The sequence below is a fragment of the Trypanosoma melophagium genome, assembly GCF_022059095.1.
Source record: "Trypanosoma melophagium isolate St. Kilda chromosome Unknown ctg14segment1, whole genome shotgun sequence".
Taxonomy (NCBI): domain Eukaryota; phylum Euglenozoa; class Kinetoplastea; order Trypanosomatida; family Trypanosomatidae; genus Trypanosoma; species Trypanosoma melophagium.
Genome location: NW_027125142.1, coordinates 35,870 through 52,500, shown reverse-complemented (window position 1 = coordinate 52,500; position 16,631 = coordinate 35,870). Strand labels below are relative to the sequence as shown.

General features: G+C 39.3%; 7 protein-coding genes across 7 annotated transcripts in view; all 7 read left to right on the top strand.

Moving 5' to 3' along the window:
- LSM04_002628 (uncharacterized protein) overlaps positions 1-963 on the top strand; it is a gene marked incomplete at both ends in the record, with an annotated part of 3,942 nt that extends 2,979 nt beyond the window's left edge. Inside the window, one exon of the mRNA XM_067334921.1 lies at positions 1-963. This exon is cut by the window's left edge and continues 2,505 nt beyond it. Coding sequence (XP_067193871.1) covers positions 1-963 — 963 coding nt within the window.
- Positions 964-1,430: 467 nt separating this feature from the next.
- On the top strand, positions 1,431-1,856 carry LSM04_004891 (Ribosomal protein S17e; the record flags this gene model as incomplete). Its single annotated transcript, XM_067334920.1, has 1 exon — positions 1,431-1,856. One exon carries the CDS (start codon positions 1,431-1,433, stop codon positions 1,854-1,856), a length of 426 nt encoding a protein of 141 aa, XP_067193908.1.
- Positions 1,857-2,252: 396 nt separating this feature from the next.
- LSM04_000864 (uncharacterized protein) lies at positions 2,253-2,693 on the top strand (the record flags this gene model as incomplete). The annotated part of the gene is made up of 1 exon (XM_067334919.1): positions 2,253-2,693. The coding sequence occupies one exon, from the start codon at positions 2,253-2,255 to the stop codon at positions 2,691-2,693; it is 441 nt and encodes a 146-aa protein (XP_067193838.1).
- A 363-nt stretch (positions 2,694-3,056) lies between these two features.
- On the top strand, positions 3,057-6,395 carry LSM04_008060 (Splicing factor 3B subunit 1; the record flags this gene model as incomplete). The annotated part of the gene is made up of 1 exon (XM_067334918.1): positions 3,057-6,395. The coding sequence occupies one exon, from the start codon at positions 3,057-3,059 to the stop codon at positions 6,393-6,395; it is 3,339 nt and encodes a 1,112-aa protein (XP_067193979.1).
- A 746-nt stretch (positions 6,396-7,141) lies between these two features.
- Positions 7,142-9,298, top strand: LSM04_006804 (IQ motif; the record flags this gene model as incomplete). Its single annotated transcript, XM_067334917.1, has 1 exon — positions 7,142-9,298. One exon carries the CDS (start codon positions 7,142-7,144, stop codon positions 9,296-9,298), a length of 2,157 nt encoding a protein of 718 aa, XP_067193951.1.
- A 311-nt stretch (positions 9,299-9,609) lies between these two features.
- On the top strand, positions 9,610-10,788 carry LSM04_007131 (uncharacterized protein; the record flags this gene model as incomplete). Its single annotated transcript, XM_067334916.1, has 1 exon — positions 9,610-10,788. The coding sequence occupies one exon, from the start codon at positions 9,610-9,612 to the stop codon at positions 10,786-10,788; it is 1,179 nt and encodes a 392-aa protein (XP_067193960.1).
- Positions 10,789-11,378: 590 nt separating this feature from the next.
- LSM04_007557 (IQ motif) lies at positions 11,379-15,757 on the top strand (the record flags this gene model as incomplete). Its single annotated transcript, XM_067334915.1, has 2 exons — positions 11,379-15,148; positions 15,328-15,757. 2 exons carry the CDS (start codon positions 11,379-11,381, stop codon positions 15,755-15,757), a joined length of 4,200 nt encoding a protein of 1,399 aa, XP_067193970.1.
- Between the last annotated feature and the right edge of the window lie 874 nt (positions 15,758-16,631).

Here is a 16,631-nt window from a genome sequence, read left to right as displayed (position 1 = left end):
CTTGGTGAAATTGGGGCATTATCAAACAAAACAGAACTTATTGCACAGGCAGTCAATGATTGTTTGAATGATAAGGCGATGAACCATGAAACAGTCGCATGGGCACTCACACGAATAGGACAACAAGGAATTTCTCTATTACTAGACCGAATTGATAATGGATATAATTCTCAACATAGTAATATGATTGGTGTACCTCTTCCAATGTCAACGCGTCTGGTGTGTGTGCGTGCACTAGCGATGGTGGATCTGAAAGTAGTTTCTCTTGGAGTTATGGATATGGCTCGCCAAATACGAGAAAAATTAATACAACGACTCTGTTTAATCATTGCTGAAAACAGTATGGAAGAAAATGTTCTGCTTGAGTGCGTCTATGCCCTCGCAGAAATCCTTGGTAACCGCAATAGTAATAGTAATAGTAATGATATACCCTCTGTTAATACAGATTCTGAAGCTATAGTTAATTTTTCTGGAAAACACTATGATGAGACTGCAGGTTATTACCGTAATGAAGTACCAAATGAGGCGTTTAAGGTGTTAAAACCACTCTTAGAGTCTTCAAATTTCCCCCTTTCTGTAGAACAGGCATTGTTTTACTCACTCTGTGCCTACGGTGGGGCCCACGGCGAACTTTACACTTCTCAAACGGCTATTCAAAGTCCAATTGCACTATCACGCGCTGCCGCAACATTTGGCCTGCGTGCGTGTGGTGGGAAAGTGATTCGCACACTTGCAGTGGCATTAAATGACGATGCCGCAGAGGTACGTCTCGAGGCGTTTGATACATTAACTGCTATTGGAGTGGATGCTGTGTTAACAGTACTACGAACACGTCCACATCAGCATACACGACAAGTGATTGCTGCACTAAGAGATTGTTTATTGCGTGATATTGGACGAAATGCAAAGCTGGAAGTAGCGCAAGAATTATATACAGCAATGACACAATCTAGAACGTTGTAGTTATTTATTATTATTATTATTATTATTATTATTATTATTATTATTATTATTATTATTATTATTATTATTATTATTATTATTATTATTATTATTATTATTATTTTCCCCTATATGTATGCATCTATAAATAGATGTACATTGTCTTTAACGTCCCTGTACTGTGTTGAATTGTGTACTATTCTGGTTTGTCTTACCTTTCCCATGGTTATTTCCCCTATATATTCTATATAAGGGATATGTGAAGATATGCGCTGTACGTTTTTAGCTCTCTCTTTTTATTCGATCCTAATTTATTTTCTTTCCTTTTTTGGCATTTTTTTTTGATGCTCTGTTTCCTAATTGTTATGCCTATACCTCTAAACCTCCATATATATATATATTTCCCCCATTTTTTTTGCTTCTGCTCCTCTTATTTCATTCAACTGTAAATATCACAAAGAAAGGAAAGCGCCGAACGATCAGCAAACATGGGCAAGATCCGTACAAAGACAGTGAAGCGCGCCTCTAAGCAGGTTGTGGAGAAATACTTCTCCAAGCTGAACAAGGACTTCTACCAGAACAAGCGCGTCATCATGGACGTCACGATTGCCCGCTCCAAGAAGCTGAAGAACAAGATCGCTGGCTACACAACGCACATCATGAAGCGCCTCGCCCGCGGCCCTGTGCGTGGCATCTCGCTGAAGCTGCAGGAGGAGGAGCGTGAGCGCCGCATGGACTTTGTGCCGGAGGTGTCGCACGTTGACCAGGCCATCCAGGACGGCGTGCAGGTGGACAGGCAGACACTCGGCATGCTGAAGCGCATGGAGACGGGCGTCCCACGCCACGTCATTCTGGCCACTGCTGCAGCGCCTGTTGTAAAGAAGGGCGGCCGCCGCATGCCTCCGCGCAAGTAGGCGTTTAGATACATATATTATATGTGAAAGAGATCGGGTTAGTGCCTTTTCCGGTGCCTCCTTGTTGCTGATGTTGTTGTTCGATCTCCACTGAGAATTATTTGAAACCATTTTTGGTGGTTTAGTTTATTTTCTCTTTTTTAATTTCTATACTTGTGTTTCTGTGTGAAACTATTTCCTATAATGCTAGGGTATATATAGTTTATTTCTTTTTACTTGTTTTCTCGTTTTTTTTGTTTTTCTTTGAGTTCTATGTTTTTCTGTGTTTTTTTTCTCTCTCGTCTCTCCTTTTTGTTTGTTTTTTTCCTGTTGTGAAATTCACAAAACAAAAAAATACTGCCCCTAAATGGCAATAAACATCCCCAGTGATTAGAGATGGGTGAGGGTGGTAAAAGGATGCGGGATTCGGATCTTCTTGAGATGCGAATATTACCAAAAGTCTTCCCACAACACCCATATGCACGGCACACGGTTGGACTTGGTGCGGGTGAAAGTGCCACACCTCTCTCCAATGCCAGCAACTGTAATAATCTTTTAGGAGTTAAAGTGCTGGGTATTTACTGCTCTCGTGCACGGGGTGCTTTAAGCAGTAACAGTGGTGATAATGATGATCTTAGCACTAATATGAAAATTAAGGAAGAGAGGGAAGAAGTCTCAGCTGATGAGGTTATGTGTAATCTAGAAGGTGGGAGAAAACAATCCAGTGATAAACGCCATATTTATGTTCGTGTTCAATTTGATAAAGTCCTTATTGATACATTGCCACTAGAGGTAATGCGGGAAAAGTACCCACAAGTACTCATAGATTATCTACTTTCAACCGCTGTTTGGACGTAGTTTCATATATTCCAAAAAAAAAAAATATATATATGGCCTTACTGTATAGGTATTTGCTTGTTTATATATCTCTCTGTCTCTCTGGCTGTGTGTGTGCGTGACGATTTGCGGTTCATGCGTGTTCTTGACACGATGGGAATGAAACCAAAGTGAATGATTATACTTATATATATATATATATCACAAAAGAAGTGTAATCCTCTATCATGTATTACTTGCATTCAATTAGTGAAATCAAACCACATATCTCTTTTTTTTTTCTCTCTCTCTCTCTCTCTCTATATATATATATATATATATATATATATATATAAGGAAACTAGGGAATTGAAGTGAGGTCTGTGTCTCTGCTGAGAGAGAGAAATGTCTGAGGTGGAGGGCAGCGAGGAGCCGGCCCTCAAAACACACCGCTGGGAGTCGGCCGCCAATATTCCCGCCTCCACTCCAACCGCCTCCCGTTGGGGCGCCGGCACCCCGCGGCAACTCGGCAGCGAAACCCCAAAAGTAATTGTGAACGCGGAACTCTCCGCATGGCGCGGCCACGCCACACCGACGCCGAGTGCCTACGCGGTGGACTCCGTCAAGACGCCCGTCATGCGTGGACACGGCGGGCAAACACCGACACTCGGCGGAGCGGCCACACCACTTTTTGGCGGCGGAACTACACCAATGTTTAACGGCGGAACTACGCCAATGTTTAACGGCGGAACTACGCCAATGTTTAACGGCGGAACTACACCAATGTTTAATGGGGCAACACCAGCAGCGGGAATAGCATTTGGGGCAACACCGAATTATCAATTTGAGGGAACGACTCCAGTGCAATCACACTTTGCAGGAGGGGATTCACAGTCTGCTATTACAGCTAATATAGAAGCACAGGCTCGAAAGTTGGAATTACAGTGGCGTATGAAGAATAAACGGTTAACGGAAGAACATTTGGATGCCATACTTCCACCAGAATTTAAAGTGGTGGAACCTCCTGCAGATTATAATCCTCCACCACCAGAAGAACCAAACTTTTATGAACTTGCTAGTAAATCTTTAGATGTTTTTGTGGTAAACCAAAGTAATGATGCAGCAGCAGCTGTTACATATGATATTCCAGAAAGTCTTGGAGAAGGTATGCCTCAAATGAAACCACAAGATGTTCCTGTATTTGAAGTATTACTTAAGTATCATAATGTTAATCCTATACCTGATGAGGTGTTACCATCCTATTTACTAATGAAAAATTTATTCAAAATTAAAAATGGAGATATCAATCAACGTCGTGTAGCTATGAGGTTTTTATTAGATAAAGCTCGTATTTTCGGTAGTGAACCATTATTTCAATTTACTTTTCATGTTTGGCGATCGGGAATTCTTGACCTACAAGAACAACATTATTTTGTGGATTTTGTAAAAGGTGTTATATCACGATTACAAAAAGAGGTACGTAGTTCTACAAAGGAAATTGTTCATATGATGGAAGTATTATTATCTGCACAAGAAGCTGCTGTAAGAGAAGATGGAAAAGAAGTTCTTGCTTTGCTTACACGTGTTGTGGGTTATGAAGCTGTTTTTGAAGCTATTAAGGAAGATTTTGCACATGTTGAAAATGGTGTACGTCGTCATACAGCAAAAGTTGTAGCTATTATAGGATATGCTGTAGGATCTAAAACGGCACTTCAAATTATTCATGGTATGTCACTTTCTCCTGTTGCTTTAGCAAGACAAACATCTGCTCGTGCTATTACAGAATTAGCATCTATTTTAATGCATGCTATTACAGGTGAATTAGTTGAACTTGTACCTATATTTGAAAAACTTTTAAGAGATGAACCACGTGTAAAACGAGAGGCGGCAAATGCCTTAGCACATGTAGCAGAAGCCACTTATCCATATGGTATTGAAGAATTAGATCCTTTAGTATATATTGTACGAGAAGAATGCAAACGTGGTATTGGAAGTACTGCAGGTCCTTTTGTACGTGCTTTTGGATCATTAGTACCTCTTATGGCTCCTTATGATGCTCAGAAATACACATCTGATATGATGCCTACATTGGTAAACCAATTTAATACACCAGAGGATGAACACCGTCGAGTTTTATTACAAGTTGTACGACAATGTGTATCAGCAGATGGTGTAACAGCTAATTTTATTCGTGATGTTATTTTAAAACCTTTTTTTGAAGGATTTTGGTCTATTCGTCGTGTAGCTGCAGAACGAAAGACTGCGGCAGCTCTTGTTGAGACAACTGTAGCTATTTCAAAAAAACTTGGTAGTACAGAAATTTTACAATATCTTGTACAAGATATGAAAGATGAGAATGAACACTTTCAACGTATGGTAATAGATACTGTACGACGTGTTGTAAAAGCAGTAGGAACTGTTGGTGTTCCCGATACACTTGTAGCACTTTTATTAGATGGTGCCATTGCGGCTGTCAAACAAGATGAAACAGGACTTAACCGTGTCGTATTAGAGGGACTTGCCTGTGTCTGTAATTCCCTCGGTACACGATTAAAACGTTATCTTCGACAAGTATTTGATCTCATTAAGGGACGTCGTGATATGCCTGGGATGATTCGTATGCAGGCGGCAGAACTCGCAGCTCGTATAGCACACACCGTAAAAGAAGCGGATGGTATTCTTTTCCTGCAAGATCTCGGAAGAAGTTTATTTGATCGTCTTGAGGATGATGAGGCGGCTGTGATGAGTGCAAACCTTAAAGCCACACGGGCCATATTAGTGGAATTGGGAGCGGCAAAATATCAACCATCTGTGCGGGAACTTTTAAAGAAACTTACCTATATTATTCGTAATCGTAATAGTAATGTACAATTAAATACGATTCTGCTTATTGAGGAAATTGCAACTAATTGTGATGAAGATGTAGAGGCGATTCATTTACAAGATTTGGCAACGAAAGGATTATTTGAACTTCTGGATGCCGATAGACGTGAGACACGTCGTGCGTGTACGAGAACTTTTGGTGTAATTGCTCAAAAGATTCGTCCATTTGCCATTATTCTTGAACTTGTGGATAACTTTAAACAAGATAAACGTAAGATTCGAATTTGTACAGCAGTGGCTTTAGGAGCTATTGCCAGAGAATGTGGTCCTTTTACGGTTATTCCGTATCTGTTAAATGAGTATAAGATTAGTGAGGGAGAACAGGTGGCAACTATTGTTCAACACTCCGTCCTAAAAGCCATTCGATACATTTTTGAAGCTATTGGGGTTGTGGGAAAAGAATATGTTTATCCACTTATACCGTTATTAATACGAGCCCTTACAGAGACAGAGATTCAACATCGTCGTATGGCAGTTGAGGCTTGTCGGGCTATTATTATGGCTATAGCAGGCTGTGATGGATTTGAGGAAGTCGTCATTCACTTTCTTAACTTTATTCATCCCAACATTGTGGAACTGCTCTCACGTAATGAGACAAAGATAAGTGAAGAACGTTTGAAGATGGTAACGGCAGTGGTAAGTTATTACGAAGCCGCACGATTGGTGATTGGTTCTGCTAAAGTATTACAATATCTTCTACAGGGTTTATTTCACCCAGCAAAGAAGGTGCGGGATATTTACAGGCGAACGTATAATATGATATACGTGGCGAGTCCAGAAGCACTTGTGCCGTGTTATCCTAGAGTGGAAGATGATAAAGATCACACATATGTGCGACATGAGTTGGAGGTACTGTTGTAAAACAAGATGAAAAAAAAAGAAAGAAAGAAAGAAAAGAAGAAGAAACAAACAACAAACAAATATGAAAGGAGGAAAAGAGAGAGAGAGAGAGAAAAAAAAAAATAAAGATAGTAAACTAAATGGAGCATGCAAATAATATGCGTCTCTATTTCTAATTGTATTTGTGTGTTTTATCTTTCTCAGGTGGATGTCAGAGAGGGTAGAACAAGAAATTATATTTTAAATCTTCCTTTTATAAAAATGATACTGCTGTTCGTCTTGTTATTATCTCCTCTTTATTATTACTATTATTACTATTATTACTATTATTATTATTATTATTATTATTATTATTATTATTATTATTATTATTATTATTATTATTATTATTATTATTATTATTATTATTATTATTATTATTATTCATTATTTTCTTTCCTACTAGACTCGGGTATATATATATGTTATGTAGACCCTTCTACCTTGTTTTTTTATGTATATCTGGTTGTTGTTCGTACTGTGAATAATTTTTTCTTGACTTTCTTTTTGTTTTTTTCTTTGTATAAATAAATCTATATATTTATTTATTTATTACTTTATTATTTTCCACTGTGTATACCTTGTAGGAGTAAAAAGGGTTAAATAGAGCACAAAAAAAAAGAACAGTAAAAAACATAAGGTAAAATAAATAGAGAACAAGAAAGAAAAAGATACATATACATATCTCTATATCTATACCTATATCTATATTTATATATACCTCTTTAATGCTTCTAGATGTATCGAATGTGCATGGCGAGCACAGTTCCCTGGACGAAATACACGAATTACAAGAGGTCCTTTCACAGAGTGTAAATAAACGCTATGATTCTATCTGTGTACAACACAATAGCCTTTCCACATTAGGCATTTCCTCTTCATTAGCAATGACACTGCACCACATCACATCCCTCACCGCCTCGCACAATCGCATTAGTACACTGCAGGGCGTGGATGCATTTCCCTGTGTGGAAGTACTGGACTTGAGTCACAATGCTTTACGGGTGTTGGATGCCCACTCCACATCTCTGTTACGTCGATTACGGCGATTACGACGTTGTGATTTTTCCCATAATGAGATTCGATTGATTGATTTAGATGCGCCTTCACGTTCGGGTAGTATTTGGAATGATTCTCATCCAGGAGAAACGAATACAGGGGCTTTGGTGTGGGAGGAACTGGTGGAGATCAATTTTTCACACAATCAACTTATTGAAGTACCAGATCTTCGTTGTATGCCTTTATTAGAGGTACTTAATCTTGAACATAATCGAATTGAGTATATTAACGATATGGATAGTCGTCTTCCTTTATTGGCAGTTCATTCGCTCTTTATGGCGTACAATTTCTTGAGTTCATTACAGCATTTAGTTCCCCTTACAGTGTTTGCCGAGACACTTAAGACATTGACGTTAAAAGGAAATCCTTGTGTGAGTGATCCCACTAACTCTACTACTACTACTACTACTACTACTACTGCGGATACGAATAATAAAACTTCTCCTGTTGTTGTTGTTGCTGGTACTGCTGCTGCTGCTGCTGCTAATCCAACTAAAAGTACTGTGCGATCATGGGTATTGTGGCTTCTACCACATCTTGAAACAATTGATAATATCGCTATTACTGCAGAAGAACGACACACCACGGCACACTTATTTAGACATCAGGGTGAATTGAGCTATGATGCCATGGAAGTAATGAATGGCCATCATGGAATCCAATTAGAGGTATATCTTCAGAAATTTATGCCTCCACCACAATATATACATGCATCTAGTGATTCACTATTAGGAGTAAAAAGAGAGGCACCAACAAATAATAATAGTAATAATAATAATAATAATAATAATAATAATAATAATAATAATAATGATAATACAACAGCAGCAGCAACTCCCACTAGTACAACTGCTACTACTAATGCTCCAGTAAGCAATACAAATGTATCATCATCACCACCACCATCTCTAGGAGGAATGACTGCTCGTTTACCATCTAGTTCCAGTGTATCTGCAAGTTTAACAAGTAATCCTACTAGACCAATATCTATAGAATTTGTTTTACAAATGATGCAAAAGAAATTGAAGCAATTATCTGATGTTATGGAGGTTTTGTGGAAGGAGAGTATGACAAGGCGTGTGTTTGCTACTATTGTACTACAAAAGTATTCACGTGGATTTCTCACTCGTTTACATCTTACCCAAGAAATTGAACGAGTTTGTGGGAAAATTAGAGAAAAGATGTACCGTAATAGGCGAAAAAATTTACTTCCTCAATATCAGCTCTCACCGTTATCGTCACATCAACAGCAACAACTACAACAAAAAGTTAATAATAGCAATAACAATAACAATGCTGAAGTAATGAGACAATTTAGGAATTTTGACTCTCAATTACGTCATATGTGGAGTGAGATGAATGAATTTCAACGTTTAATAAATCATAGAAAAAATACTGCAGCTATTACAATTCAAAAATATTACCGTGGTTACGTGGATAGAAAACAATGGCGAAATCTAAAGGAATCTTATGATGGATTTGTTGCCTCATTACGACCGGATGTTGTGGTTCTGCAACAAGTATGTCGAGGCTATCTAGTTCGTAGAAAACTTAGACGACGATATATGCAAACAAACGAATTACGCCTTTTGCGAACAGAAGTCGCCGAACTTCGTCAAACGGTTCATGATATGAAGACATTAATGGAACAAAATATGCGTCGACAACGTTTAGATCGTTACACAGATCCTGAGAAAGCAATGGAGGAGATTATTGCGAGACACACTGCACCACGAACAGACCGTCTCACGGAAGCTGCAGCAGTGAGAGAAGAAGTAGAAAGTATGAGGTCGGCATCAGCTTCTTCTGTACTGGAGGACCTTTGATAGAAGTTATTATTCAGAGGATTTACAAATGGGGAAATGTGATGAACGCATATATATATATATATTGAGAGAGGTCAAGTACCACTTCACTGTGTATGGGCGCTAGAAGGAGAGGAGGGAGAGGTCATAGTAGAAAGAGACACAAAAGAATCTTCTTTTTTTTCTTTTTTTTTTCCTTCCTTCCCCAAATTCCCCTTTTTTCTTTTTTTTCTCTTTCTTGTTTCTTTTCTGTACGTACGTATTGTTTTTTCTTCCTTGTACTTATATATATATATATATAAACAAACAAACAAAGAAAAAAGAAGTAGGAAATGGTAGTCACACTGCATCATAACCCACTCCCAAGGACCAGTAACTTTTACGAAAGCAGTTTCAAACAACTTAGTGATATTCAGCAAAAACAAACAGGTCTCATCATTGGGGCTGCAGTGGCAGATGCGGCTGCCCGTGCCCTTGATGGATTAACAGCAGATGAAATATCTGCCTATGCGGCGGAGTTCCCTGCGGATATTAAACATGATGAAGAAGAGTCTATCGTATTTACGAGATTTACGGAATCCTCTCCACACACACGCCGTTTCTCTGGACCACTTCAACACCACTCGTACACCTGTTTACTCATGTTACAATTACTTCGTGTTATGGCGGCTTCGCGTGGGGAGTTTCCGGTGCGTTATGTGAAGAATGATTGGGTAGATGCCGCCCGCCGATATCCCGCCTGTTTTGCCGCCGAACACGCATCGCTTTTGCATGTTTTGGGTGTGGTATTACCATTACCGGTGATTTACCCGTGGGCCGATGATAACACACTGCGAGAATACGCAGCGCAGTTTGTGGAGTTTCTCACAGAACCCCCAGAAGGGGAATTGTCAGTTTCAGAAACAACAACATCAATAAGAGAAAAGGAAAAGGAAGAAAAAGTGATAGAAGTATCGGAAACCAATACACGTAAAGGCGTAGAGGCGTACACATTCTCTACACTAGGAGTGGCTTTACGGTGTCTGCAGAGTAATCCTAATCCGTACAGGAATGCGGCTTTCATGGCAGTGCCAGGAACTGCAGATGTATTCCCAGATGATATTGCACAAATAACCTCAACACATACGAAACAGGAGATTCCACTTCTTAGTGCATGTCTTAATCCGTCTATTCCCATAGATACAGCAAAGACTATGACTCCTCATTACACAACTCGTATTCCTTCAACGCTTCGTTTTCCGCTTCGTCCTCTTACACAAGATGTTTCTATTGTTCGTGAAAGTCTTGCAGTGGCGAGAAAGGCTCGTTCCTTTTCAGATGGCGTAAAGGCCGCTATTCGTCTTGGCGGTCCCGTTAGTCAACGAAGTCTCATCGTTGGTGCACTGCTTGGGGCACAGATGGGTGTACGTCGTATTCCAATAACGTGGATAAGTGCTACACACAACTATGGATCGCTTGTTACGATGGCGTTGGAGGTTGCACAGTGGAGTTGGAATCCTCCACATCATTAATAAAGAAGAAGAAAAATAAAAAGAAAAAACGAATGTGAAAAAGGAGAAAACGACAAGCAGAAAAAAAAAGGCGTGTAAAACTGTGGGAGGGAAATAAGAGAAAAATTTCTATTTTTATTTTTCTCTGTTTGTGTTTTATTCATGTACTATTGCTGCTGGACATCACTCAATTAAAATTTTTCCTTCTTGTGAACTCATAAAATTATTTTTATTGGAGTTTTAGTGATTTCGTTTACTACTGTATTCTATTTTCATCTCTTTCGTTTTTCTTCTTCTTCTTTTCTTCCTTTTCCGTTGTTTATTTGACTGGTGGTAAGTTTTTCTCTTGTTTTGTGTTAGTGAGTTCTTGAAAAAAAGACTGAGGCACTATAAAGGAGGAGACAACAGAAAGAAAGGAAACCCAGAGTGTCAAACAGCAAGCTCAAGGAAAAAATACAGAAACACAGGAGAAGGAAAGAAAACGAGTGGGGAAGTCATCATCCTTTTGGTGAACCCACCCAATATCCCCCCCCTTCCGATTCCCTAAAGAAAGAATCAAAAAAGGAAAAGATATATATATATATATATATATATAAAAAAAAAAAAGAACAATGAATGTAACAGTACCACATCGCACTGGATCTGCACGCAGGACGACTTCGCGATTTGTTAAGAGCCCGAAAGATACACGTGGCGGCGGTAGAGCATCACGGGGTTCTCTCACGCTGCCTAGTATTCCCGCAGCTCCGCGGTATAACTCGTTAACAGGCGCACCAAGTAAACCCACAGCCCGACAGAAACGAAAGCAGCGTGAGGCGGAAGTTGTTTTGGAAGAGGGAGTACACCACCTGGCTGGTGAGAATGCACAGGAGACATTGGAGTCATTAGTGAAAGTTGTACAACTTCGTCGTCATGGTTCTGTTTCACCGCGAAAAGGGAGACCATTATGGGAACGTGTTCAGTCTATTGTAGTGATGGCAAATCAAGAGGGACTGCGTCGTTTGTGTATGACCACTCCACCAGAGGAAGTTCGTTTTTTCTTTGATAACGCCCTTACGTTATTAGAACCGCCACCCAAACCGCCTGTAGAAGGTATTGCAGATGAGTTTGCCACACAACCCGCACTTCGGAAATATTTAACAGGGGCAACTTTAAATAATAAGGCATTCTTACAGCAAATGGCAGGTGATCCTCCTCAAGCTATTATTGATACCCTTTTACGTGCGTTAAAAGTACAAGGAGGAGCTTTTACAACCCTAACACTTTATAACTTGGCTGTTATGATGATATCGACGCGTTGCTTTGATAAAGCCAGTGAGTTTATTGCGTGTTGTAGTAAAATGATAGAGGAGTGTGTCAAACTCGCGATGCCGGAATCCCGTGGAAATACACCATTATATCCTTTATTTCTTACTAATGTAGCTAAACACGCTATTATGTGTCATCACCTTATTGCTGCTGTGGCTGCCTGGTGTCGATTACGTGATGTGGAAGTGTATCACTGTCAACTCGCCCTCTGCTGTGCGGAACGATTTCTTAATTCCCAACATCCACTTGCACTGCGATGCTCGAGAAGACTCGCCGCCGCAGTGAATAACAGTGGGGCAATAATGATGATTGATGAAACTACACCACCGCGAGTACCCATGTTAACAGATGATCTCATGCTTGTAGAGGATTCATTAATAAATGTACTCTTGCAGTCCGCCGGTGGAGTGCGATTGCCCCAGGGGTTTCTACGCCGTACAACAATGACAAAGAGTGATGGGAAACGCAGTAGTAAAAGTAGGAAGAGATCATCACGTAACAGTGAGTTACCCAGTATTGGAGAAAAACGTCTGTTAGGGCAAAAGATACCACGACCGCCATCATCAAGACCGGCCTCAAGTTTAGATCGTGTATCACCAGCAAGCCGGCATGGTATGAGAAAAACTCTAACGCCAAAACCACCATCCATCTCTATTACTGCAATTATGGAATCTTTTAGGAAGGAACGTTCTACGTCACCGACGAGGAGTGAGGGAGTGTACTCTATAAGTTCTACAGGAAGTGATGAACCACCATCTATGATTACCTTTGTGCCTAAACCTGCATACTATTGTTATAAACATATTCGAAGAGAGATGCGTCAATTAATGAAGGGTTTAGGAGAAGAGATGGGTCGTTTAGCGGGTGATATGAATACTTCACAGGAGTTACGTCGATCACGATCCGCCTCCTTATTTGGTGCTGCTTTTACGGATGCTAGAACGGTTACACCAGAGCCAAGTGAATATATGGTTATTATGGATAAAAAACTACGTCGACTTTCTAGAATTGTACTAGATAAAGATTTTGATAAAATTATGAAACTTGCACTGTTTTTACAAAGTCATTGGCGAGGGAGTGTGGATCGTCGTAAATATCATCAAATGGTGTCAAAAATAAGGGAAAGAATGATTCAACGAGAGGCTGCTGAAAGAATTCAATATGCATATCGTAACCATCTTGCTGTACGTGAAGCTGTTGTAGAAAAAAAGAAACTTCGAGCTCATCGTATTGTTGTTGAAAGAATAACACTTATTCAACGATATTTGTATGAAAAACAAAGTGTAGAAGAATGGGGTTTGCGTTGTGCAGCGGCATATAGACGAAAAATTGCTGAAAACATTGAGAATCGTCGAAGAAAAGCTGCGGCTATTCGCATACAATCATGCTGGAGAATGTGTAGTCAGCGAATTCAAATTCATCGTATCATGAAAGCCGTTATTCGCATTCAATCTCTATGGAGAGGATATAAAGGACGAATGTATGCACGGGAACGACGTGTAATTCATCGTTTAGAGGAAAAGGAACGTATCGCTAAATTCACACTACATTCAAAGCCTATTCAAATTTGGTGGAGAAATGTATTGGCAATACGTGCGGGCAAAGCTATTGTGGCAGAACGACAGCGAAATATAGCATTGTATTTAGAAGAACAGGAAGCCGCTTTTCAGAAAGACTGGGAACGTATTAAACAACACCCAAATGTAGAGTTGTGTATGCTAAAAGTTTTATCGGTACTTCGTGGTTTCCGTTGTCGTATGGAATGTGCACATCAGCGTAAAAAGATGCTTATCCTTCGTCGATTTTTCCTCTCTCTGGTATTACAAAAACGTGGTAAAAATCAACTTTTACTGTTACGTGAGGGACGAACACAACAACGTGCATTACGACGTCGACGTGAAGAAGTAACAGATGCGGCTATTCGTATTCAATCTCTTGTACGCCGTTGGCTTGCGTGTAGGCAAAGACGAGAGTTATTTATACACTCTCAATGGCTACATTATCAGGCATTCGTGATTCAACGTGCCTATAGGCGTCATGTTGGTAGACGATTGTTAATGGAAATGTGCATGGAGGCGAATATAAATGCAGAGAAACGCATGATTTCACAATTGCTGCATTACGCGGCAACAAAGATTCAGGCTACATGGCGAATGTATCATGAACGTGAGTCACAAAAGGATTATTTCCGCTTTATGCAAAGAGATCGACATATATTTGCTATTCGTATTCAAAAAGCCTGGTTGGCGTATAGGGCACGACGTGAGACATACTGGCGGGAGATGCGCCGCATAGAAAGTGAACGATTTAAACAACAACGACATGAAATGATTATGGCGGCTATTCGTATTCAATCCGTTGCCCGTATGTTTCTCACACGATGTGATTTATTAGAAAAGGGATTTGTGTTATCGCCTACACCGGCAAAATTACACCGAAGTGCACGTTCTATACAATGTGCTTGGCGTCGCCATGCGGCTTATGAGTATGTGCAGCAACTCCGCTTCTCACGGGCGTATTATGATCAGCAAAAAGTGAATGTGGAGTCTCTTAACACGTATGCAACAATGATACAGGCACTAATTCGGGCAAAAGTGTTAAATCCACCGCTTGTGGAAAACCGACGCCGTGAATTGGAGTGTGAAACCGAAGAGGAGCGAAGGAAACGTTTATGGAAACTGGAAGATATGTATAATTATATTATCATGCAGAAGAATATGCGACAGGCGCGTGAACTGCTGCAATCACCAGATGTTCCTACACGTCTAGAATGTGAAGAGAGTGCACGAGCTGCCGCTACTATTACTACAACTAGCAATAGTAATAGTAATAATAATAGTGCTTCTACATCTAATATAGCTGGTGAGGAGGAGGAGGAGGATTCCAGTAGTGTAGCAATAACAGAAGAAGAATTAGAGGCATTGACCGAATTACTGCAGCGTTGTGGACGTGGTGCCATTACCCGTCGTACTTTATTTATACAATTATGTGATGTACGTTTAGCAGAAGTACGGTTTGAGGAGGCTAGTGGTAGAGCTGATATATTACAAACATTCCAGGAAGCCCATAAACTGTTGGAAACTAAAATACCGAACTTCTACTCACTATTACGAATATAAATAAAATAATACCCATAAAGAAGCAAAGATAGAACCCACGTTGTGGACGTGGTGCTGTTGCCCGTCGTACTTTATTTATACAATTATGTGATGTACGTTTAGCAGAAGTACGGTTTGAGGAGGCTAGTGGTAGAGCTGATATATTACAAACATTCCAGGAAGCCCATAAACTGTTGGAAACTAAAATACCGAAGTTTACCCCAGAACCCCCGCAGGAAACCGAAGAGCATACAGTGGAGACTACTACTACTTCTACTGCTACTATTACGAATGATAATGATAATAATAATAGCTCCAGTAAAAGGGGAAGGACAGAAAAAGATATAAAGCTGTTAGTTTCATTACTGCAGCGTTGTGGACGTGGTGCCATTGCCCGTCGTACTTTATTTATTCAATTATGTAAATCGCGTCGCTGGACTGCGGCTGTGGATGTGCAGCGGGTGTGGCGTGGTTTCTGCGCTCGTCAGCTTGTTGAAGTGTACTATGAGTTCTGCGAGCAGGAAATCGTGGAGGAAATTGTGCACTATCGTGGAGAAGAAGAAGAAGAAGAGCATCAATCGTAATAACAGTAGTAATAGTAATAAGAATAATAATAATAATAACAGTCATAATAGTAATGTAAATCAAAGTGGAGATAGAGTGATAAATGTGAATATTCCTCAAATTTCCGTGGATCTACAATCTTAACAGATGGGGTCATTATATATATATATATATATATATATTTGCAATGATACTAATGGCATCGTTCTGTGTTTTTTTTTCATTTTGAAGAAATGATGCTGGATTTTTTTGCGACTATTATTGTTATTACTATTGTTATTGTTATTTCTTTTTTTATTTTGCCTTTTTTTTTCTTCTTCTTTACCGATGTAAATCAATCAAATAGTCTCTTTTCTGTTTTTCTTTTTTTTCGTGTTGTCTCTTTTTTCTCTTTCTTTCTCTATTGATTGGAATAGTATACGTCAGTTTTTTCATGTACTTGATTTTCCTTCTGAGTATAAAGATGTTTATTATATTGTATTTTAATATTATAGAGGACACATATGCCCCTCTCTCTCTATATTTCATTATTTGGATTTTTTTCGCTTCTTTCTTTTTTTTGTTTGTTTATTTCATTATAACTATTGTACTTGCTAAGTTTCTTTTTTATTTTCTTCCTTTACCTTTTCTCTTCTTTTTTTTTTCTTCCTCTGTGTTTCTGTTTTAGTTATTTTTCTTCACTGAGACGTGTTATTACCAATCATTTATTATTTATTCACTCTGAGATAGGCAAAGGCAGAAGGCGAAAGATACCATTAACTTGCGACAGGGAGAGGGGGACTTTTGTATATATACATATAGCTATATATCTATATATATAGTTCTCTCTATATATTATATATATAAATACGTACATACATACTTAGCAACAAGATATTCAATAAAAGAAAAACA